Here is a 24,840-nt window from a genome sequence, read left to right as displayed (position 1 = left end):
TGTTCTGTTGCTAGGCAGACAGGTGTTTGAGGGTTGCCAGCACTTGGCCTACTGCCTAGCACAAAGTGGAACCACATTAAGTATTTCTCGACTTGAGTGAAGTGCTCCTGAAAGGGACAGAGGCACAGAGAGGTGTCATTCTCCCATGATCACACAGCCTATAAGTGGGAGAAGTGAAATTCAGCCCAGGTCAACACAATATTCAGCACTTACGCCCTACAATGCTTGCCTCTCTACCCTATAGTCTCTTGCCTCCAGGACCAGGATAGTGTCATTTTCTCATCCTGTAACCCGTAACTTCTGGCACAATGTCTGCCACACAGTGGGCTTGACCAAAGCTTAGAGGTCTGCCGCAATACGGAGCTGGGGGGGTGGGTTCCTTGCTAAAGCACATGCCACACTGGGCAGGAAATGGAAGGATGGGGCCTGAGAGGGGAGCAGTGACGAAGGGCCCCTGGATCCTGAGCATTGGCCACAGGCTAGGATTAGGGTCAAGGGTGGAAAGATGACACATGATATCGGCCCCCACGCAGCTCCTAAAATCCAGACCCCTCTCCTCTGGGCTCCACACCAAGCCCGGCACATCCCACCAGTGCTGGTCACACCCAGTTCTGCATCTGTCCCCTTTCCCAGAACACTCTTCCCTCCTCTCTTTACCCCCAACTTGTCGCTCAGATTCCAACTCAAGCAGCACATCTTCATGGAAGTTTTCTTGGGTCTTTCTTACCAGGTCAGGTGCCAGTTACAGACTCTCCTAGCACTTACCACAGTGGCAATTTTGCACCTTATTCGGGTGGTTACTGTACCAACATCCATCTCCCCTTCTAATCCGGAAACTCTAGGAGAGCTCTGCTCGGCTCATAGTACATTCCCTGCATCCTGCAGTGGTATTGAGTAAATACTCAATAATCCTATGTCGAGTAAGGAAATGACTGGATGAGTATAGGAACTGATCACCCTCTGGGGTAGGATGAACAATGGCTCCCCAGAAGATATCCAGTTCCTAATCCCTGGAACCTGTGAATGCTACCTTTAGTGGGAACAGGGTCTTTGCAGATGTGATTGAATAAAGGATCTTGAGACAAGGAGAGTATCCTGGGTTACCAGGGAGAGTCCTAAATGCCACCACATTCAGGTTCATAGGAAATTTTTGTTGTAAAATATAGGCAGAGAGAGATGTGGCCACAAGCCAAGGAATCCAGCCGCCACCGAGAGCTGGAAGAGACAAGGAAGGATTCTCTTCTAGAGCCTCAAGAGGGAATAAAGCCCTGCTGGCACCTTGATTTCAACCTCTGGAAACTGACTTCTGGCCTCTGGAACTGTGAGAGAATAAATTTCTGGTGTCATAAGCCACCAAATTTGATACGGCAGCCCTCAGAAAGTGGTATATGTCCCCAAGCTCTACCTGCCTCCTCATTCTGACCCCCAACCCTCCTCCTTCACCAGTTTTCTCCATGGCCAGCCCCTTGAGGTTTGGGAGAGGGAGAGGTAATAGGAAAGAGGGGAATCAAGAAGATGGAGAGGAGAGGGCAGGACAAAAGGCTGGAGTGTGAGCTGGCAGGGGGAGTGTATTTTACTTAGATGCCAGAGTCAGGGCCACAGCTGCAGAAAGAGGAGCCCCATGTTCATGCTTCCCCTCCCCCACCCCAATAACTATTCTTGAGAGGAAGTGGGAGAGATTGAAATTTCTCAAGTCCTTTCTCTGCCTATTGGCCACTGGCCATGATCCCCAAAGAAGAGCCAGGTGAGCCTTACTCATTGGCCTCCAACCCCCCCCACACACACTGGTCTTACCAATCCCAAATGTGCCAGGTACACTCTGACCCCAGGACCTTTGCACTTGCCGTTCCTCTGCCCACAGTGCTCTTTATCCGCACATCTATATGACTCATCTCCCACCTCCTTCGGGTCCTTGTTCAAATGTCACCCACTGGGTGAGGCCTTCCTTGACCACCCCACTTAAAGTGAAACACATCACCCCATTCCCTCTACCCCTCCCTTACTTGTTTCCTGTAGCACTTACCACCATCTGACAGACTATGTATGTATCTAACTTATTAATTATTCACATGTCTCCTCCCAGCAGCATGGACACTCTATGTGGCAGGAGTTTGGGCTACCTTGCCTAAAATGAAGCCTGGTACATGGTAGGCAGTCAATAACTATTTGCTGAATGAAGAAACATTCTCAGAGGGCTTTCCTCTGCGTGAAATGGAAGGGCATCAGGTAGGAACAGCTGGGAGCCAGATGAGAAAGCCTTTGCTTTCTCAGCCCAGCCCCCTCCTCCATAGGTCTCAGGGCCAAACACAAACCCCATCGAGGCCTTTCTTACTATTCCTACTCATTTTCATACCCAGGGGACCAAGAGGCACCACAGAATCACCACGGATCCTGCCCTGGCTGCTTCTGGTTCTGAGTCTCCCACAGGGGCCACAGCAGCACCCGGACTCCAGCCAGCAGGCCCTACCCTAACTCTTTGCTTGGCAGCCCTCCAACTAGTTTATGTAGCTGGAATTGTCACGCTGCTTCTTTTTTGTCTGTGGCTGGCAGGGGGAGGTCAGGAGGGGAGGAGAAACATGGTGTAGTAGAGTGAGACAGACCCAGGCCACATCGTTTGCTGATAACCTTGGGAAAATCATATAACCTCTCTGAGACTCGGTTTCCTACTCCATCAAATGAGAAAGACCACCCCATCTAGGATCAGATGAAGTAATAGCAGTGTATTACCCAACACAATAATGAATGCCAGATTTCCTTTCCTTCCCCCTTTCCAGCTAAACATCTTTCAAGCCAAACACGGTGCCTTTCCCCATCTTTGTCCTCTAGTGCATAGCACAGTGGCTGACACATGGCAAGTACTCGATGAATGTTAGCAGATTTGAGCTACTGACCCAAGGGAGAGAAGGGCTGTGAGGAAGATGTGGCAATTATGGACTCTGTTTTATTCAAGTGGGACATCAGCAGAGCTGAGTTACTGACTTAGGCAGTGACCAGAGTTGGCACAGGAAGGAGAAGGGGAAAGAATGAAGTCCTAAGCTCAAGGACATGGTGTAATAGAAAGAGGCTATTGGATTGAGAGCCAGAAGAAGTATCTCTTTTTTTTTTTTTTTAAGATTTTGTTTACTTATTCATGAGAGACACAGAGAGAGAGACAGAGACACAGGCAGAGGGAGAAGCAGGATCCATGCAGGGAGCCCAACATGGGATGGACCACGGGATCACGCCCTCAGCCAAAGGCAGATGCTCAACCACTGAGCCACCCAGGTGTCCCCAGAAGAAGTATCTCATTATGTGGTTAGACAGGGAGCATCTCCCAGGACTAGTGGGTAGGCAAGCGTCCAGTACTCATATGGAAACCCTTCTGTTCATTTAGAAATCTAGACACAAGTAGTGACCACTGATAAGACCTTCATGAACCTCAGAGCATTTGTTTGTTCCAGTTTCCTAAAATTAGGCTTAAAATTTCTACAAATTTGCAGTGTTAAACATGAGTCACCTATTTGGAACTTCATACTGTGTATCAAAGTGTCTATTAAAATGGTATGTATTCCTGAACATCTGTTATTTAATCAAAATATTTTTATGTGTTAAAAATTGATTTACCGGACACCTGGTAGCTCAGTTGGTGAAGCGTCTGTCTTCGGCTCAGGTCATGATCCTGAGATCCTGGGATGGAGCTCCGCATGGCATCGGGCTCCCTGTTCAGCTTGGGGGTCTACTTCTCCCTCTGGCCCTCCCCCACCTCACTCTTGCTCATTCCTTTTTCTCTCTTTCTCTCTCTCACGAAAAATGAATAAATAAAATCTTTAAAAATAAAAAAGAATGGATTTACCAAACCAAAGTTATACGAAGTATAAAAAAATAATGGCACCATACGCAAGACCTCTTAAAAAAAAAAAGCTGCAGAAGAAATGCCAATTTTGCCCCTCCTGGGTCCTGAGAATTTTCCAGGTAGGTTCCTTTGGCATCCTGAGAGGGGGTCGGAGAGGAAAGGGTCTGCTAGGGAAGGCATGGAGGACATTGGCTGCTGGCCACCAGAGAAACCAGCAGGATCTCCTTGCATCAGTCCCCCACTGTTGGCTAATGAAAAATAGTATGGAAGAAGGTGTAAAGAGCATGAGCTCTTTTGTTCTTATGTCCTCAAAGGTCAGATGGCCACAGAATGAATCTGAGGGTGAGGTGTGAATCTGCCACTCTCAAAATGAGCTCTTCTTCTCTGACTTTCATTTTCTTATAAATTATAAGAACGTCAGCTCCAGCCTAGGAATGTAGCTTCCCTCTTCTGTGACCCCTTCCCACACACTCCACTGGGCATACATGCACACTCAGCACTTAACATCCCCAGCTGACCTCCAGTTACTGTTTCTTGTACTTGCTGTTAATTCTGTGAAAGAGGAGAGGCCTTATTTCCAACATGACCTGGGACAGAAGCAGGGAGACAGATGAACTGACCTCCACACAAGAAGTCCAGGATTCCATGGGGGCGTCAGAATCTCAAGCTGTGGAGGACAGATGGCAACAGGTTTGGGGTTGGGAGCTGGTCAAGGTATGCTTGGCTTGGCAGTGAACAAAAAGAAGACCCCATCCAAAAAATAAATAACAAGGGTACCAATACCCTGCATGTGTTTCACACCTTGAAGTTGACAAACCACTTTCTATCCGAGCTGATCCTTCTGATAGTATATCAGGGTTATTTATTACAGGTTTAAATTCCCTGAAAGTCCATGTACCCAATAAGGATAGTGACTAATTTTTGTACCCCACAGTGCCTAGTTAAGAGTACCTAAAAAAACGACTGCCTACATCATTCCTGTCGGCAACTCGATGAAAAAGCATCGTCCTCATTTCACAGGTAGGCAATCTGAGCCCTGAGACCCAGTCACAGGTGACAACTGACAGCTGGTACTTTGAACCCCTACCGCAGGTCTTCCTAGCCAGCACTTGCTGCCAGTAGAGCTACAGTGGAACATAAACCTTTAAATACTTGAAACTACAAACTGAGGTTTGCTGGGTGGCTGGCAGGGGGCTGGGTTACGGAGGACATTTGTTGTGAGGAGCACAGGGGTGTAAGGAAATGATGAATCCCTAAATTCTATCCCTGAAACCAATACTACATACACCATATGGTAACCAACTGGGACTTAAATAAAAATTTGGCAAAGAAAAGTAAAATAAATACCTAAAACTACCTGTAATGCAAGGGATGACAAGCAATTTCTTTCTTTCTTTCTTTCTTTCTTTCTTTCTTTCTTTCTTTCTTTCTTTCTTTCTTTCTTTCTTTTATTGACAAGCAGTTTCTATGACACAAAGTAGTAATTAAGATTTGTCATTAGATGGGAGCCTCCCTCTTCCTGGGTGAACCTCGTTAGTCACGTCAAGTTCATGTCCCTCAACTTGGGCAAAGCCCTGGATGTCCGTGCTAGGTCCAAAGCGGATGTCTTACATGAAACATTCGAGGTTTTGTTCGGCAACGTCCACTGAATGGAACCATAGACCCGAGAAGGTAGGGAAATGGTTCTCCCCAAGTCTGACTTTAGGCTGTGCCATCCAATACCTGGAAAATCATCCTCCTTTGTCCTGGGGTTGCTCAAAGAAGACCAGGAACCCAGACATGGGCTGGAGGAGCAGAGAGACCTGGTCTTGCACCCCCGCCACCATGCCCACCTCCCCCCCCGGCCATGGAGGAATGACCATGGCAAGGCCCTGGATTGGGCCTGACATGCCACCACCTGGGCCATGCAGCTGCTGTCCCAGCTGTACTGTTATTTAAGACCAACACAAATGTGAGAGAACATGCCAGCAACCAGCGCTCTGTGGGTCATGGGAGCTCTGACTATATATTGGGGGGGGGGCGGCTAGGAATTTCTCCTGAATATACTGATGTTTGATGCTCCTGCTGTGACTCCCCTTACAGCAAAACAAAACTAAACTAAAAAAGTGGATCCTGAGCAGGGGAAGGAAGGCGCCCTCCTCTCTGGGGGCAACCAAGGTGTTCAGAGAGGCCTGGAGACTTCCAAAGGTGGCAGTTAGTTGGTCTCTCCCTACTGCAATAATGCTAGAAGCTCAAGGAAGTTTTCAGTAGGGGCTGAACCTGTGGGGGCTCTAAGTGGCTACTGCTCAAAGTAACGGCTAACTAGTTCTCTGGTATTTTTGTTATTCGTAAGCACTCAAATTGCATTTAAATTTAAATTTAAAAATGCTATGGTCACCGTGTCCACACCTGAAGGCCACCACCATGAGCTGGGAGGCCACTGGATGGCTCTGGGCACAGGAGGCTTCCCTGGAGAACTCCATGAATGAGAACCCAAGAGCAGACAGACTTCCTGCAATCGTGGGATGGGGGCTCAGACTGCTATTAATTTTAGAACTAAGTGGAAATGACATCCCTATAAATGCGGACCACACAGGTGCCTCCCGAAATGACATGGGATATTTTCAGCAATGTTCTATTCTCAACCTGCTGTACCCCAAGTTGACAGAGCAATGACAATGGATTAGGTCTTCACCATTCCTGACCAGGGGATCTCCTTAAAAATCACTTTCCTGGGAGAGGTCCCAGTCACCGGGGTGGAGTGGAGCTCCCCACCAGCTGGAGGGTGGAGAGACGTCAAGTGCACACAGACACAGGAAAAGGGCTGGCTCCCTCTGACCAGCATGAGGCCTTTCTGCTGACTTTTTCTATTAACCACATACCTCCTGTCATCTGGCAAGCCTTTGACAGTTGTCAGAGCACTTTGTATCTGGCCTTACAATAGCCCAGGAAAGTTCCAAGGAATCCAATCCTGTCAGTGGCTAATAGAGGTAAAAGCACTGGTCCAAGGGCACACAGCTGGCAGTGGCCATCCTGGGGCTAGAACTAGGTCTCCCACCTCTGAGGTCCACAGGCTTCTCCCAGTAGCCTTGCGAACCTCGGGTGCTGAACCCAGAACACTCACCCGGGCAGATGATGGGTGTGACAAAGCTCTTTGCTCCAACTCGGCCGATTCAAGGGAATTAGCAGGGAAGTTCCTCACCTGGGAGCTTAATATTTCTTCCTCTTTCCTCTAGGCTGATGGGCAAGACACCCTCCCATCGTCTTCATGGTTCTATAAGCTTAGCTGCTGTGAAATGTCAGTCAAAGAGAGTTGAACTTCAATCTAGAGACTGGGGTTTGGATTCTGCAATTAACTAGCAAATCCCTCCTCAGCTAGTCACCTCCATGCCTCAGAGTTTCTGAGGCATTCTATTTGAAATGCAAACCTGCCATGTCCCTCTCTTGTCCCAAAACCTCCAGGGATGCCTATCACCCTTCCAGCTAAAATTCAAACTCCCTATTCCAATCTGAGTCACTATCTAATCCTATGAGAGAGGGGCATTCAGAGAAGAGGCTTCTGTCCCTTCTGAGCTCTTCTATGTTCAGCCATGAAGGAGTCAGGCAGACAATGAAGGGAGGTGGACATTAGTTATGTTCCATAGACAACAGCCAGAAGCTCCTTCTGGAGCCAGGGCTGCCCTTTGGTGGCTCCCTCAGCTTACATCTACAGTTCTCCTTGGCCCATTGACTTGACTACAAAGTGTCCCCAGGCGGTTTCCTCCCCCCCAACCCCCCCTCCCGTCCCCCTCGGGTCGGTTCCATCTAGGGCTCTCTCCCTGTTATGTATAGCTCTGACACAGTGATCACAAGGCCTGGAACTTCCCCAATCACCAGTTCAGGCACAGAAACTGCGAGTATGCCTGTTACCACAACTGAGCATGGACTTCCTACACTCCCAGATGTCCACTGTACCCCCCAGCAATGCCTATTTAGAAACATCATCCGGAAGACCATGATGAAGTAAAGTGAAAATGAGACCATGGAACCATCCAGAGCTCAAAATTTGCCCTAAAAATTTCCCAGTGTAGCCATGTGGACAAAGATGTCTGCCCAGAGCCACCCACAGTTTCCCTGGGGTTCACAACATTCCCCCCCACCCACAACACTCAGCCTGAGCTGTTGCTGCTGCCCCCCCCCCTCTGAATTCACTATACTTTGTCTTTTCCAAGAGATCTTCTAAGATGAGAAAGGGCATTATTTATACAGTAGTGAAAGCACGAGTTTCTCTGAAGTCAGAGACCCAGGTTGTAATCTTAGCTCTGCCACTCACTGGCTGAGTGATGCAGACAAGTGACTTAGCTCTGACCTCACTACTCCATCTGTAAGACACTGGTAATGAAGCCAATCTCATGGGGTGGTCATAAGGATTAAATGAGACAATGCACCTCAGTCAGGATACTAACACTAAGCTGGTATAACAAAACTTCCCAAATCTCAGTAACTAGATACAACAAGAATTCACTCCTTACTCAAGTCACAGATTGGGTGTCTTTCCTGAATAGCTCCCCTCTCTAATAGGTGACTCCGGGACCCAGGCTCCTTCCATCCCCTGGCAGTCCTCCACTGGACCCCCTCCACCTAGCTCACAGAATAACAAGGACACATTTCCAGGCCAGGCCAGGAAGTAGCACCCACCAACTCAACTTTACATTGGTTAAACCCAGTCACATATTCCACCCACCTGCAAGGGAAGCAGGATACACAGTTGTTGTGAATACCGGAAATTACAGACGCTTACAGTGGACTTTTTAGAACGCCTAGAATACATAACTGAATGCAAACATATCAATTTATTTTTTACAAAAGGTGTGGTAATCACATGCTGGACATAATTCCTGTTTTGAGTGCTTTCTATGAAGCAGCAGGATACATTAGGACAGCCTACAATCAAATCTGGGCTCTGTCTGAAAAAAACATTAACCTATGTCAGCCATCGTGATTTTCTCATCTTAAAACAGGAAAGCTAATTTGTACAATTTATAAGGTTCTTCAAAAGCGCCATGTTCCCCCATCTCTAAGTTTATACTTCTGTCTGGAATACTCTCCCTATCTGCTCTTCACCCAGCTACCTCCTACTCATCCCTCATGAATCAGCTTAGATGTTACCTCCTCCAGGAAGCCTTCTCTATCCTCTACCCCATTGGGGTTGAGTGCCTATTCCCTGTCCCCCCATTAGCTTGTACCTCCCTTCCCAGCACATTTCTCACAGCATATTAAAGTCTCTGTTTAGGGACGCCTGAGTGGCTCAGCAGTTGAGTGTCTGCCTTTTGCTCAGAGCCTGATCCTAGGATCTGGGATCGAGTCCCACATTGGGGGACTCCTCAATCCTTCCCTGTGAGGAGCCTGTTGCTTCCTCTGCTGTGTCTCTGTCTCTCTCTCTCTCTCTCTCTCTCTGTGTCTCTTATGATTAAATAAATAAATCCTTGAAAAAAATAAAGTCTCGGGGATCCCTGGGTGGCTCAGCGGTTTAGCGCCTGCCTTTGGCCCAGGGCGCGATCCTGGAAACCCGGGATCGAATCCCATGTCGGGCTCCCCGCATGGAGCCTGCTTCTCCCTCTGCCTGTGTCTCTGCCTCTCTCTCTCTCTCTCTCTCTCTCTATGTCTATCATGAATAAATAAAATCTTTAAAAAAAATAAAGTCTCTACCTTCTGTCTCTAGATAAATTGTAAATGTCTTGGGAGAAGGGATCTTGTTCTGGTCACCATTTTATCCTCAGCTTTAATACCGTATGTGGCCCAAACTGAGTATACAGATAATGTTTGTCATAGGAGTGAATTAAGAAATCTGATCCTCCGTCAAAATGGCAATGGGGTAAGACTTTTAGACTCTTATTAACTCAACAACAAAAAGAAAGTAAAGAGTAAAGGCAAGTTCAACAAGTAACTGCACAATGTCCTCCTCCTTTGAAAGGTCAGTGGGAACTGAAAAGTCATTTCAAAAGGCAGCCACACCCCTGGGGTCATGCCTGGATACTTCTGAGCAACTGGTCACACTCTTCATCTTTCACTTGAGCAACAGAGAGTGCAGGAAACATTCAAACACTAAAAACCCTGGAACTCTTTCCCATAGCCAATCTGAGAGTGTGGCAACAAGAGCTGTCACCTTAGGGTGGCTCCAGAGACTGGGTCCTGTGTCTTGTTGGCCTGCATATACCACTCTCCACTATCCACAGAGCTGGAGCATCCCTGACCTTCACTAATCATTTCAAGAAGTGAGGTCTTCCTAGTTCTTAAGTAGACCCTCGGACCCCGATGGGGCCCCCTCCTCAATACTTGCACATATTTTGAAGCAGGTGTCACAACGCAACGAAAGTGCGGCGGACAAAGTTTGTCTCCTCTCACACCTTCTCCCCTCACACCTTCCGCGCACCTGGAGTGAAATCTCAGATGAGTCAAGTAATAGCGAAGCATGAGTAACCCACGGTGTGCTACCCAGGTCTCTAAGAATGCTAGCACCCCGCAGGGGACCGGGGGGGGGGGCGGGGGGGGGAGCTCTAAACGTGAGAGTTCAGGCAGGCGAGGGGAAAGCAAAAGGAGCTAAGGGAGGTTCTGGGCACCCCTCCAAAACCACGAAGTCGGGCAGGGGGCTGCCTGTTTTACCGCTGGTTCGGCTCAGAGCTCCGCATCAAGGCACCACCGGTCAGGCAGGCAGGTGCCCCCGCCACGCTCCCTGAGCGCCTGGGACCATCGCCTTCCCCATCCCCGGGGCAAGAGGCGGGCCCCGGCCACCGCTCCCAGCCCGACCCTATTCGACCGGCGCGATCAGCTCTGACACCCTCACCCCCCCTTCCGCACCACCGCCCCCACCCGCCCCATCCCGGCTGCGCGATCCAGGGGGGGCCCCTGGAGGCCTGGAGGGGAAGTTGGCCCGAGCCCCGCCCCCGCCCCGGGACAGCCCGGCGCCCGCGCAACCCCCGCCGCCTCCTCCTCTCCCGCGGGGGCGGACCCCACACCCGCAACCCGACGCGCGGCCTCGGGGGCGGGGCTTCCCGGGGCCCCGCCCCTTCCCTCTGACGTCAGCCCTCGGGGCGCGGGCGGCACCGCCGGCGGGTCCCGGCTCGCAGAGGCAGAGCCGCGGGGCGGCGTCTGGAGGCGCGCGGACCGGCTCTCGCTCCGGCTCCGGCTCCGGCCCCCGAAGGATGCGGCGCGCCCAGGATGCTGCCGCGCCTGCTCGTGTCGCTGGCGGCGCTCCTCTGCCTGTGCCCGGGCCCGGGGGCGCACGGTAAGGATCGCGGACCCCGCGGACCCCCCCGCGGACCCCGCTCCCTCCGCGCCCCACCCCCGCTCCCTCCGCGCCCCCCGCGTCCCCCGCGCCCGCCCGGCGGGGCTACGTCCGCACCCGCCGGCCACCCCCAGCCCCTCCGTTCAAGTCCTGCGTTCCTGGAGGCCCGTCCGGGTGTCCCCCCGGGGGGACGGGGCGGGGCGGGGGGTTCGTCGTCTCCGCTCTCTCGGGAGCTCCGAGGTTCCCGCAAGCCCGGCTCTCAGCTCCCCACTGCGGGTGTGGGAGAGCACGAAGTTGACGGGGCGGGGTGGTGGTGGACGGACACCCACTCCCCAGTCTGTCTTCCATACACTTTCGGGCGATTCAGAAACTAGGAGTCCTGGCCTTTTTTGCTGTTGCTCTAGTTCAACTGGTACGAATGCTTTCCCCTCCGGGGAATAAGGCCTTGCTTGATCCCTCACCTGGCTCCACCTTCCCTTAGCCCTCCACTTAATGCTTCCCCCTGCCGTCCTCCCCCTCCCGCTCCCCCCCACCCCTCATCCCAGTCTTGCCCACTACTATCACCTGTCGCTCCATCTGATCATCCCTGCTCCTTCTTTAGCTCCTAATGTACTCCCACTGCCACCTGTCTCGCTCTCCCTCCTACCCCACAGCTCAGCCTTCTAACCCAGCCAGCCACCCTGGGAAGCTGCTGCAAGGTAGAGGAGTAAAGCCTGGAGAGAGGATGAAAGGGCAGGGAGGTGGAAGCCCGAGTGTGGAGCCAGGGAGAGCACGGACTGAAACGGCAGTCTCCGCCAAAATACAAAGTCTGCCGTTCACATGATGGAGAGCCAAGTCGGGGACATGCAGCCCCAATACCACAAAGACCCGCTGCATTTCTCACTTTCCATCTAACATTTTGAAATCGAAACACAGCCCTGGGGATCAAAGATATCGTAAGAAAGAAAGCAAGGGACAGCGGAGATATACTTTCTAAGTGCAAACGACAATTCTAGAGGAAGCATTACTAGAGAGATGGTGAGAAGTTACAGAACAAAGGAAGCCCCTTCGAGTGGCTGGCAGATGGAGAGACATTAAGGGATGGAGGAGGAGAAAAGAGGAACCAACTGGCTATTGACCTTGACCTACCTCATTGCACTTGATTGGCAAGACTCTTAGAGTGGGCATACGTATTACATTCTAACGAATGAGAGGTTCAGTGAGGTTCAGTCGTTTGCCCGTCACACTGGCAAAGTGTTAGTTTGAGGCTCTAGAAGTTGGAGTGTCCCATGGTGAATGGCGTGGGGGGGCCGGAGATGGAGTTGGGCAGTGGTATTTAATATCTCACCGTGGAGCTAAGTGGGCTGGCTCTGTGTGGAGATGTTGTCAGTACAGTCTAGAACCAGACCTGCTTCATTCTGTCTGTCCTCACCCAGCCTAAAGTCATTCTAGACTTGGGGGAAATGGACAGGCACTGGGCTTGGGGTTGCCCAGGAGACCTGTGAAGGGAAACAGGCAGCTGCCAGCAAGCAGGCTCCCTGTATACCCCCCAAGAATTCCAGGCCTTGGACTGGAACCAGGGCTGGGGCTGGGGGCAGGCCTTGGGCCGAGGCTGGAACAGGGACAGGGATTGGGGAGAGCCAGGGACTCGAGCACCTGAGATGAGAGCTCATTGCAGACAGATATACCTTAGCGCTCAGCCTGTGCCTTCTTTCTGGAGATACATCAGACTCAGCTTGGCTCTTCTCGGCCACCACTTCTGCTTCTGATCACAGACAGCACAGGATAGCGCTAAGGGTACCACACTAGTTCTGGAATCAGACGTGTGAATTCACCTGCCCCTTCCTAGCTCCATTGGCCTTGGGCAAGTCACTCAACTTTTTGGAGCCTCCGTTTCTTCTCTAGTAAAATTGGGGTGGCAAATGCCTACCCTCTAGAGCTGGTTGAGAGAATTAAGTGAAACAACATATGTAAAGTACTTGGCAGAGGGCCCAGAGTAAATTTCTTAATAAATGGAAGCTGCTAGGATGATTGCCACCCTTGCCATGGTCATTGTCATCCCTGGGGATGGGCTCTGCGAGCTTTGATATTGACACTCTTCTCCCCAGGGACAGAACTGCCCAGCCCTTCATCTGTGTGGTTCGAAGCAGAATTTTTCTCCCACATCCTCCACTGGACTCCCATCCCGAAACCATCCAACAGCACCTACTATGAAGTAGAGCTTCTGAGGTATGGAAAAGGGAGGATGGAGAAAGGGGGATGGTAGGTGTGGGAGGGGCAGACCCATCCCCTTCCTTGGCACGGGAGGACATATCTGTCTTGTTATTGGAGTACCCCGGGAAGACCGTGGCATATATCCATCGGTTGACAAGTACGGATTGAGTCCCTTATGTGTTGAGCAGTGTGCAGGGAGTTCTGTGATGAGAAAGCCAAGGTATTGCCTTTACCCTCAAGGCTTTTCCATCTTACTGGAAAAACAGGAAATGTGTCCATAATATAATTGGAAAACAAGGAAGCCGTAACGGAGTGCAAATGTGATTGGAGAAAAAAGTCAGGCTGTATTGCAGTAGGTAGCAAGTCTTCTTGGAGGAGTTGGAGATCTGTTAGATATTGCAATTTAAGAGAAATTGGTACATGGTCCCAGAACCAAAAGAGATCCTCTTGCAGTTAGATGCCCAGGACCAGAGAAGATACCTACAGGCTGTGGTGTCATGGGTGCCCTCTCCATCAGCCCCTTGCTTTCCTCTTAATGGAGGTAAGTTTGAACACAAGTTCCTCTACCGATGCCTATCCTGATATCTCCCCAGGTATGGGTTAGAACCCTGGAAGCGCATCCCCAGCTGTAACCAGACTCAGGTGCTGTTCTGTGATCTCACTATGGTGACCCTGGACCTGTACCACAATAATGGCTACCGAGCCAAAGTCCGCGCAGTAGATGGAAACCAGTCCTCCAACTGGACATTGACCAACACCCGCTTCTCCATGGATGAAGGTGCTTTCTTGCCCTGGGCCTACAAGATGGTTTTGGGGGGTCCCTTCCTGCCAGGAACTCTAGTCTAGAATGTGACTCTGTGTCCGTAGCTCGCCATCCAGCTGGGCTTCCTGGCCGAGGAGCTAGTTGTCCAAACAACTAGTAAGGACTTTTGAGAAGACTTAGATGAAAATAGCCAAATTATTCAAGATTTAAAAGGGAACTGGAGTTGTTTATCCTATAGAAGAGGAGTCTTGGGGTGAGTCAGAGCAGCTGGATGAGAAGGGCCAGACCTGTGTACTTGTAGGCTTCTAGAAGAGGAAGTGAATCCATAAGCACTCAGCATAGGGCTGCAAACAGTAGGCAGAACTGGATCCAGTCCTCGGCCCCCAAGGGCCAAACTCCCAGTGATGAGGGTGTGAGGCTTTGAAGTGAGGCAGTGCTGCTCAAGAAAGGTTGGGGGTCTGTCTTGGCAGAGGGAAGTGAAAGGGGTAAACTCCAAACCTGATGGGATTTTTCTATTCCACAAATTGGAATTGACCATGCTCGACATGTGATGAGCCTGCTCTGCAAAGTTCAGAGTCAGAACCAATGGTCTTTGAAGTCATTGGCTCCCAAATGCCTGTCCACAGGCCAGGGCTCAGCTGGTTACAGAAACATTACCTGGGGACTGTGTTTAAAATAAGTGTATCCAGGCACCAGCTTTAAAAATTCAGATTCACTGCGTCTTGAGTGGACTGGGGTATGTGTATTTGTCAGGTACTCCCCGGGAAGTCCTTATGTGTGGCTAGGTTGGAAACAGGTGGCCCAGGTTTTAGGGTGGGTAAGCTTGACTCTACAGAGGCTGGACATGGGTGGGGCACCCAGGCTTTCCCCAGCCTGCAGGCCTCATGATTTTGCCTCCCTACTCAGTGAATCTGACGGTTGGCAGCGTGAAGCTGGAGGTGGAGAACGGCATCATCCTCGGGAAGATCCAGCCCCCCAGGCCCAGGATAGCCCCTACAGGAGACACTTACGAAAGCATCTTCCAGCACTTCCGCGAGTATAAGATTGAGATTCGCAAGGTGCCAGGGAACTACACGGTATGTGCTTCCCCAGGGCCACAGGACAAGTGTATTAGTAAGGAATGCAGCAGGCTCCGTGGGCCTCCCTGTCGCTTGGGCACCTTTTGTGCATCCCCTGGAGAACTTGGCTGGCTGAATGGGGGGGAAGGCATGGGGCAGGGGAGGAAATTGAGATGACCTCCACCTTCAAAGCAATGCTCCTGCCAGGTGACAGGAAGACACTGCCTACTAGTGTCAGGCACCATACAAGATACTTCATAGCTATTATTCTGGATCCCCTTGCAGGTAGATATTTTATTCCATTTTATCAATGGGGAAATGAGGCTCCAAGAGGCCACGTAGTTGCCCACGGACATCCCCATAAGTGGGAGATCTAGAATCTGCCAGACCCATCCTCTTCCCACCATTTGATTCCAGCCCCTTCTAGAAAGGTCCTCACATCTATAGAAATGTTCCTTTCCTCTTTTAGTATGAAATAAGTCATGTTAATCACAGAGAGATCTTGATCTGTATTGATAATACCGGGTTTGTTATGTTAGAGAAACATCTCCGATGGCTCCCCCGCTCTCAGCTTCCATGGTCCGTGAATCAAGGGCATTTTGTTTATTGCTCTGTTGTTTTTGTTGTTTCAGTTTACAAAAACAGTAAAACATGAAAACTTTAGCCTCTCACCCCCTGGAAAACTGGGAAATTTCTGTGTCAAGGTGAAGCCATCTGTGAGCTCTCGAATGAACAATGGGATATGGTCGAAGGAGGAGTGCATCGTGCTCACTTATCAGTGTGAGTCTGCGGTCAGGGCTGCTGCCTGGGGGGCGAGGGTCTCACACAATCTGCAAAGCATTGGTTGAGGGCTGCCAATGCCCTGGGCACTCCCCCGCACAGCCATATGAAAAAGCTCCCATTGTCTCCATTTTAGAGACACGGGAACTGAGGCTCTGTGGGTATAAACAGCTTTCTAGGGCATGGTGGCAGAGCCAGGTCCCTTGATCCTACCGGTGTTCCACTTGAACACAGCTGTGAGAACAAGAACCCACCCCCCATCCCAGCCCCACGCTGTCAGCTGTGGTAGTTCCTGTTTGTTAAATTCCTCCTTGTTCTTTCTTAAAGCTGGACATGGAGGGTCTTCTCCTTATCCTGCCTCCCTATCAGAACCCAGCTGACCCTGTCACAGCTGCTAAGGCCAGGCTCTCCACAGGTGCCAGGGAGGGGAGGGAAGAGAGAGGACCTGGGATGTGAAGGCCATGGTCCTGTCCACGAGGATCTCCCAGTCTGGCTGGGGAGATAGGGGGTGCTCAGAGGAAGCTGTAAACAGCAGTTCCAGGCATGACTTGTCCAGCGCCCAACTGGTCATGCCAGTCCAGTGTGGGCAAGGTCCAGCAAAGACCACAGTGACTCCCTACATTTCTACGGTCCATCTCAGTTCATGAAGGGCACTCTGAAGCTCATGGTCATTTAGCCTCACTCTCATTTAAGCACAGGTAAAGCACCCCCCCCTGTGTCAGGCGGCCTTAAGGGCTTTTTCAGCATTCACTCACTGGTAGAAGAAATAGTTTTGTGTGCAGGTCTGGCATCAGATCTCAGCTTTACCACTTACTCTCTGGACCCCAGGATCCTAATCCGTAGAAGGATGATAATAGCATCCACCTCCTGAGGTTATAAGGAGCAGATAACATAAGGACCTGCTACATGATCAGTGCTGTGTACTTCGCAATCACGTGGGAGGCACTATTATTTTTCCCATTTTATAGCTGGGGAAACTGAGGCTCAGAGAGGTTGAGTAATTCATCCACACCCTCACAGCTAGTACTCGGTGGAGCTGGGATTTAAGCCCAGGTCTGGCTGCCCCCACAGCCTCCAGTCTTACCTGCTGTATCATCCTGCCCTGCTGTTCCTCAGGCTGTGGTGCGAATTGTGTGCAGAGCTGGAAGCAGAGTCCCTGTGTCTAGTGAGGGGATCCCTGCAGGACAGGGGTTGGAAGGTCAGGCCGGGATTTCTAAGGACCACTGGGCCTTATGGCCCAGAGGAAGCCTGGCGGGTCCCATGGGCCACTGACTCTGGCTGCCAGGAGCCGCCCCTCCACCTCCCCCAGGTGCCACGCCACAAACACATCTCTCTTGGCCTACAGATTTCACCGTGACCAACCTCAGCATCTTCTTCACCTTCGTCCTGCTGCTGTGTGGAGCCCTGGCCTACTGCCTGGCCCTCCATCTGTACGTGTGGCACCGGAGGAAGCTGCCCCCTGTCCTGGTAAGTCTCATGGGGAGGCTACCGCCCCACCCTTCCCAGCCGTACCAGGATGCCAGGACACAGGGGGCTCCCTCCCAGGCAGTCCCTTCCCTCAGCCCTGACATTATGAGGTACTTTCACCAAGGACCATGAGGACAGAGGGGGAGCTTAGATGCAAAGCCAAGTGCTGAGAACATTCCCTTCCTGGGGCCCTGATAAGACACATACTGAGTAGTCTTAATTCTCCATGTGTCATTTTGTCCCTATTTACTAATAAAAGACCCTGGGCCAGCCCCTCTGCATTAGTACCTCTGGGTGGGGGGCTGCTTATTATCCTCAGTTTACAAGGTGCTTATTATCCTCCATGAGGCATGGGGCGATTGTTACATGCACCAGCCCGAGAGCCAGGAAGTCAGGACAAGCCCAGCCCTTCCCACCCCTACCAGCTGGTGATGACCAGTGCTCCGTGCTCCGGAAGAGGAAGAATAGAAAGCTGGAAGCCCCAGCCTAGGGCTGCCAAGCTGGCATTACTGCGGGGAGGATGGAGGATGGGTGGTGGAGGTGGCCAGGGTCTCTGCCCCCCTCCCAGAGTATTTCCTCTTGCTGCAGGGAGCCTTGTGCTAGCTAAGCCAGCCCCCAGCATTCCCAAACTTCCGCCTGTCCCGCCAGGGCTTCAGGCCGCTCCACAGGTTGCAGCCACATCCCCACAGCTGCCATCACTGCGATGGGAAGCACAGGCTCCATCAGGGAAGCAGGGGCCCCAGGAAAGGCCCCAGTATTTCTAGGAAAAATAAGGAGACAGACAAAAACCTCCTGGATGTATTTTGAGTTAGCACTCTAGGAAGAGGGGAGGTGGGGAGAGAAGGGACTGCCTGGCCTAATTAAGGTCTTGGTCCAGGCACCAAAGGACTGTGTTCCTAGCTCCGGGGCCCTGGGTAGAGCGGTATGACGAGGAGACTGGGGACTGCCAGCCCCTACAGCCTTATGGGATTAAAAAGTTCTTCCTTATGTCTAACTGAAGTACGTAACTCATCATCCCTTTTCTGCACTCTGGGGAGAGTCAGTTCCACAAATATGTATATGTCAGCCCGTTTCACAAGTGCTTTGAGCCGATTCTACATGCAGGGCCTGGAGCCGGGATGGGGTGGCTGAGAGATGAGTGCGCATGGGCGCTGCCCTCAGGGATGGATAACTAGAGAGCAGAGAGGTCTGGGAGGGGTGGTCCTGGTAACTGGAGCAGGGATTCCTAGTTGGGCATCAGGAAGAGCGTCTAGGAAGAGATCAATGAAGTGGCAGTCGGGCTACAGTTATTAAGCATATGCCAAATGTCGTCCGGGAAGAAGCAGATCCTTGTGACCCCTGGTCCGGAGGGGCTTGATACAGCCTGGTGGGGTGGCCAGCGTGTAGAATCTGCTCATTCTAATGCAAACCAGGGAAATGGGTCCAGGTACAAAATGCCAAAGGAGAGGAGCAGCCTCTGGGGTTTTGTTCCTTTGTGCCATTTGGATCCCCAAAGAGAGCTCTCCTTGAGAACATTTTCCTCAAGACAAATGCAGCCCAGTCGCCTTCCTCTAATGACAGTGCCTGTTACTAACTTTACGGGTAACTTAGAGCACATGGAGCACTTTCACATTCATTTGCCTACTCCCTCTCGTGAGTTGTTTTGATCTGATCTTTGGACAAATGGGGATATCAAGTCAGGACAGTGGAGTACAAATCCCAGGTTTGTTCTTCGCTGCTGTGACTTGGTGCAAGCCATTTTACTTCTCCGAGGTTCAGTTTTCTCCTTAGAGATTGGAAAGTAAAATTCAATGCGCCAAATATTTACCAAGTGCTTTCTGTGTACCAGGCGCTGTTCTAAGCACTTGCTGTGCATTAACTATAACATGAGAAGCAGATACTGTCATTATTTCTATTTTATCGGTGAGGAACTAAAGCACCGAGAGGGCAAATAATTCAGCTAAGGGGGCATAGCTGATAAAAGGCAGAGGTGGGATTTGAACCATTGGAGTCTGGCTCTTAGAAGCAGGTATCCTTAATCACCAACCTGTGTGATGTTAGTAGGAACTCAGCCCATAAAAATTGCATTAGAGTCAAAACTTACAAAGGAAATGAAGGCAGAAGTGCAACAGTGAGTCAGTAAGTCAGTCAACAAACCTTATGAGTGTCTCACATGTGCCAGCTCAGTTTAAGCTCCAGGAACTGAGTGGCAAACAAAACTAGACAGTTACTGTCCTCAAGGAGCTTATATTCTGCTGGGTGTGGGGAGTAAGTGAGGCTATATAGCAGGTCGTGGTGGGAGGCAGAAAATAAATTTAAAGAGAATTTCAGGAACCAAGTGCTAGGAGGAAGTAAACAGGGTAATGCAGTGAGTGTCAGAGCAGTGCTTTAACCAGGATGATCGGGAAGTCCTCTCTGGGGAGTAACATCTGAGCTGAGGCCTGAATGATAAGGACGACACAGCCATATAAAGCACTGAGCCAAGAGTGTTTCCACCACAGGGCATAGCATGTGCAAAGGCCCTGAGAGCACTGAGCTGATGCATTCCAGAGCACAAAGAACCCCAGGGTGGCTGAGACAGAACAGCAAGGAGGAAAGGGATTAGGTCACCGTCCCTGGGACTCCCGGCAGTTCATGGGGAGCAGGTCCTCCCTGGCTGCTAGGTCTGTGCTTGTACCCCTGCCCCACATGGCAGCTGCTCAGGGAGTAGAGAACTTAATTTGGTGTCTCCCATCCAGCATTTTCAAAAAATGAAATGGACAAGCCAGGATAATGGCTGGGCTGGGATGGGACAGGGTGGGATAGACTAGAACAGGAGTAGAACAGAATAGAGTCGTGGTATAGATCACGGTACACGAGTAGTAATGATTAGTATTTTGTAAAACTGCTTTCGGTTTACTGGCTATTTATATAGATTGCCATGTAACACAGTGCTTATTCTGGATCACAGTCCAAAAAAGTTTGAAACACACTTGTAGCTCTATCTAGGTAAGTCTGGCTGACTCTCAGGTGTGGAAAGCCCTGCTGATGGAGCTGAGAACATTCTCCGTTCCCCGCAGGCTCCCGTTCTGTCTGCCATTCCATCTGGGCTGTGAGCATGCAGGCCTGAGCCAAACTGAGAATTGCCTTAAGAGGAAAGGATGATTCTGAAATGAAACAAAAAGCCCCTCAGTTAGAGCAGAGCTTCCTTGAGCTCGCCTCCTGCCCCCCAGGGCCTCACCTCTACCATCAGAGGGGGTTCCTGCATGTATCCCTCACTCTGCTTTCTCCTCTCCAGATCTTCAAGAAGCCCCAGCCCTTCAGCTTCATCAGCCAGCTTCCCTGCCCTGAGCCCCAGGACACTATCCACCCCCTGGACGAAGAGGCCTTCCCCAAAGTGTCCTCAGAGCTGAAGAACTTGGAGCTGCATGGCAGCACGGACAGTGGCTTCGGCAGTGCCAAGCCATCACTGCAGAATGAAGAGCCCCAGTTCCTCCTCCCTGCCTCCCACCCCCAGGCTGAGGGGACCATGGGAAAGGAGCCATCCCTGGAGCCAGGGAGCAGCTGCAGTGGTGGCAGCAGCAACAGCACGGACAGCGGGATCTGCTTGCAGGAGCCCAGCCTGAGTCCCAGCACTGGACCAAGCTGGGAGCAGGGTGGGGAACAGCCAGGGGACCAGGATGACAGTGGTATTGGCCTAGTCCCAAACTCCGAGGGGCAGCCTGGGCATGAGCGGAGTGGCTCTGCCTTGGGCCACATTGATCCCCCTGGGCCTGAGGCACCTGGGGAAGAAGACCTCACCTTCCGGGGCTACCTGAAGCAGACCAGATGCACAGAGGAGAAAGCAGCCAAGACAGACTGCCTGGAGGAAGAGTCCTTCTCTCCAGATAGCCTTAGCCCCAAGTTCAGGACCTGCCTGGAGGCAGGCTGGCCTCCACCGGCCCTGGCCAAGGGCTATTTGAAACAGGACCCAGGAATGACTGTCACTCCCTCAGGGACCTCAACTGGACAGTGGAACCAGCCAACGGAGGAATGGTCACTCCTGGGCTTGACCAGCTGTGGTGACCTCAGAGCATCTGACTGGAGCTTGGCGCATGATCTTGCCCCTCTGGACTGGGTGGCAGGCCCCAGGGGTCTCCTGGGCAAATTTGACTCAAACCTGACCACCCTGCCACTGATCTCCAGCCTCCACTCAAGCGAGTGACTCAAGCTGAGGGGCTGATTTGATTTCAGCCACGAGGGGCCCCAGGGTTCAGAAGTGATGCATGAGGCCAGTGTGGGCACTCTTCTGCAAGCCCAGTGGAGCCTGCCCAAGCCAGGCCCAGCAGGGCCAGCCAAGGTACCCAGGGCAGAAAGAGACAATCTTTCTAAACTGTCACAGGGTGTATGAGTGGCATTGGCTGGTTGTGCCAAGAGGGCTCCAAGGTCTCTGGCAGAGCCAGGAAGGGCAGGGTGGGGCTCTTCCTGTACTCTGATGGATTATCTGCTCAGGGGAATCACAAGGTTTTTTGGAATTGTGCTGAGGCCCCAGCTGAAGTCAGTTCAGACCCAGGCCTCCCCCTTCGACCAGGCAAGTGCCAGGGCCTCCAGCAGGATAGAGGGCTGGGAGGGTTGGGGCTTGAGGGTTTCCCTGCAGGGGTCACTCCTAGGAGGACAAAGGAGAAAACAGAGACCACATTTGATCTCTGGGATGGTGCGAACTGGTCAGCCTGGGATGGTCACCTGGAGAAGCTTCCCAGCTGGCAGTCCTCCCAGGCAGGGAGCTTGTCATGGAAGATCTTAAGATGCATCTCCCCTGGTCGGCCAGTCTGCCAACCACTGTTACAGAGCCAGAGGGGGATGTAGCCCCTGTGGCTGAGCCACTCACTACCTCCACCCTGTTGCCCCCACCATCTTGCTGACAGCACCAAAGAAAACATGGTTCTCTGTATTGGTCAAAAGTCTACCCTTCAGGTGGTCTCTGAGCTTGGGCACCAGCTCACCCGCCCCAGTGTAGGTTTTGGGACCTATACTTGTGTTTACTGCTAAAAATCCCACTGAAGACCACCAGGACATGGCACTGGGCTCAGATCCCTGCTATCTAGGAGTCAGCTATGTGAGCATGGGCCAGCCACTTCTCAGGGGGCTTGTTATCCTCTGATAACACGGGTGGAATAATGACTCAATCTTCAGTGGCCTCCATCCCGGATGTTAACCCAGCTGGCATCAGGGGTGACGTCTGCAGCCCAGTTTGACCCTGGCTGTGGGGGAAGTGGACTGCGGAGCTCCTATCTGCACAAAGCCAGCTTCGTTCTCATGCTGAGGATGAGCAGATTTAACAGAACTCCGTGGTGTCAAGCTAAGACAACTCCCAGACTCTGGGCCCAGAAAGGGGACAGGTGTGGGTCCTGCCTCCCCACTTAGTTTGGATTCTATCTTGAAAGGCAGTTTACAGTCCATGGCAAGGAAGCTGGGAATGACAGGCCTGGGGTCTGCCCCCACAACACACACCTGAGGGTCACCTATCGGCCCTGCATTTTTCTGGGCTTTCTGAGAAGAGACACTCTAGCTCAGGGAAACCGCCCCCTACTCTCTCACCACACTCTCCCAAGAGGCTCCTATGTGTTAGTCTAATAATTGAACTCCCTCTGGAAACAGGCTCATGGGAAGATTTCTCAAGGTTCCCCAGGAAGGTTTATTTATTTATTTTGTTCACTTATTTATTGAAGCAGTGGCATAGTACAGTGCAAGAATTCTGGGTATTTCAAGAACCTGGAGGTTCTAGTTCTGACCCCTCTGTTTCTGGCGTTTCCTCATCTGTAAACTGAAGCGGCTCGGCTTCTTGATCTGTAGAAAAGCATACCTGACATGTGCAGTTCCCAGGGATGCGAGGCCCTGCCGAGGCAGTGGATCCCCGTGTGCCTTGAATACAAAGCTCTTTGTAAGTCAGTGACGTATGTCTTTTTATCTTCAATAAATTGTCAGGACTTCAGGAGTCATGTGAAACCAGATTTCTGACAATGCGGTGGCTGGTGGAGGACTCAAGTTGTTGATCGTTGAGGTTGATAATAAGCTGTGTGATGTCACTTTAGCAGTAACGAAGACCAGGGCTGGCATCGCCGACAGGCTCGCGTATGGGTGCTCGCGCTAACGTGGAGTATGTGATGGGGCTGGACTGCAGCGAGAGGCGCTCTCCAAAGGCTGGGAAGGAGAGGTGTGACACAGGGTTTTGAGTGCAGAGTCTGACCAGCTGGAAAAGAGACCAGACCTGCCTGAGCCCCGCCACCTGCTCCCCTTGACGTGGAGCTGCGTCCCAGGGGTGCTTCTCATAAGTGCGGAAGCCATCTGCATGCGATTCTGAGAGCAGCCTGCTCTTTCCACGAAAAGCCACACTGTGGGTTTGAGTCTCTCCCCGAAGCTCAGCCCTGCAGATGGAGACTCAAGGCCCCTGGGGCCAGAGTCTCCAGCGCTTGGCCCTTTGTCCCATCCTGGATCCTCGAGGAGGTGAGTGGGACACCTCATCCCCTTTCCTCTGTGTCATCTCCAACGATGCTTTCCCCATTTCACTGAAGAAATAACCAGTTCTGGGGAACCGCCGATCCTATCGTCTTCAGAGAATTTGACTAATACCCCACCATTTGGAACTGCTCAGACTTTTGCCCTGGAGGCGTCCCCGCCCTGGTGGCAAGAGATGTGGGGTCGGTCACTTTCTCCTGGGAGTGGGTGTTGGAGATGGCCTCTGCCCCCAGGAAGAGGCCCTTGAGGGGGAGAAAGAGTAAGAAGAGGCATCCACAACCCGCCAGTTGGGCTGGAAGAGACAAAAGCAGAGCAGCTGGAAGAAGGCGGTCCAAGGGCGTGGGCCCCGCTGCAGGCCTGGCTGGTGTCCCTTGGGAAGCACCAACGGGCGTTTGCACAGGTCTCTTCATTTCTGAGCACAGCAGGGCTTGTGGGGGAAACTGAGTCCTTCATACACCTGCTGCTCAGACACTCCCAGGCTTCTCGGAAATTGGATTCAGGTCCCTCGCTGAAGGCCCCATTGGTTCTTAAACGAAGTAATCTCCCTCGGGGGCTTTTCCAGGCTGAGGAATGTGTGATTCTGGGTTTCTATGAGCTAATGGAACTTCCTCTTGGTAAGGAGAGGGGAAGTGGACCAACACTGACCCAAGAGGAAATTTCTGTTGAACTGTGTTTTCCCAGCTTTCTGAATAGCTGTATCAAAGTCTTCCTTGTCATCCCCGAGAAAGATCTCGACCCGCCTCCCCACCCCACCTGCGAGGCACACGCAATCCCAGAGGACACACGGTGGCAGAGGGCGGTCACGGCCCCAGAGCGCACAGTGCCCTGCTGGGGGGAAGCTCTCGGGGCCCTGCGTGGGGACGGCGGCGGGGGGGTCTCCAGGCCACGCTCCCACAGGACAGCGCACTGGTGACCATGAGAGGCAGGTTCAGAAGCGAGGGCTTGACTTTCTGGAGCCCAGCCTAGAGGACACCAGGTAGTGGGAGGCGTGACTCATCCATTTCCTGTAGTGCTCGTGGGTTTCAAGGTTACTTTTGAAGCACATCCACAA

The 24,840-nt window shown here is 51.9% G+C and overlaps 1 protein-coding gene across 1 annotated transcript; it reads left to right on the top strand.

The window, feature by feature from the left end:
• Window positions 1–10,854: 10,854 nt before the first annotated feature.
• Window positions 10,855–23,265, top strand: IL10RA (interleukin 10 receptor subunit alpha). The gene is made up of 7 exons (XM_072729667.1): window positions 10,855–11,075; window positions 13,163–13,283; window positions 13,862–14,046; window positions 14,938–15,107; window positions 15,722–15,869; window positions 17,215–17,336; window positions 20,593–23,265. Exons 1-7 carry the CDS (start codon window positions 11,009–11,011, stop codon window positions 21,496–21,498), a joined length of 1,719 nt encoding a protein of 572 aa, XP_072585768.1. The 5' UTR covers window positions 10,855–11,008; the 3' UTR covers window positions 21,499–23,265.
• Window positions 23,266–24,840: the final 1,575 nt, after the last annotated feature.

The sequence above is a fragment of the Vulpes vulpes genome, chromosome 12 (assembly GCF_048418805.1).
Source record: "Vulpes vulpes isolate BD-2025 chromosome 12, VulVul3, whole genome shotgun sequence".
Lineage (NCBI taxonomy): Eukaryota > Metazoa > Chordata > Mammalia > Carnivora > Canidae > Vulpes > Vulpes vulpes.
The sequence above is the reverse complement of the archived record's forward strand: the minus strand, read 5'-3'. Positions and strand labels throughout refer to the sequence as shown.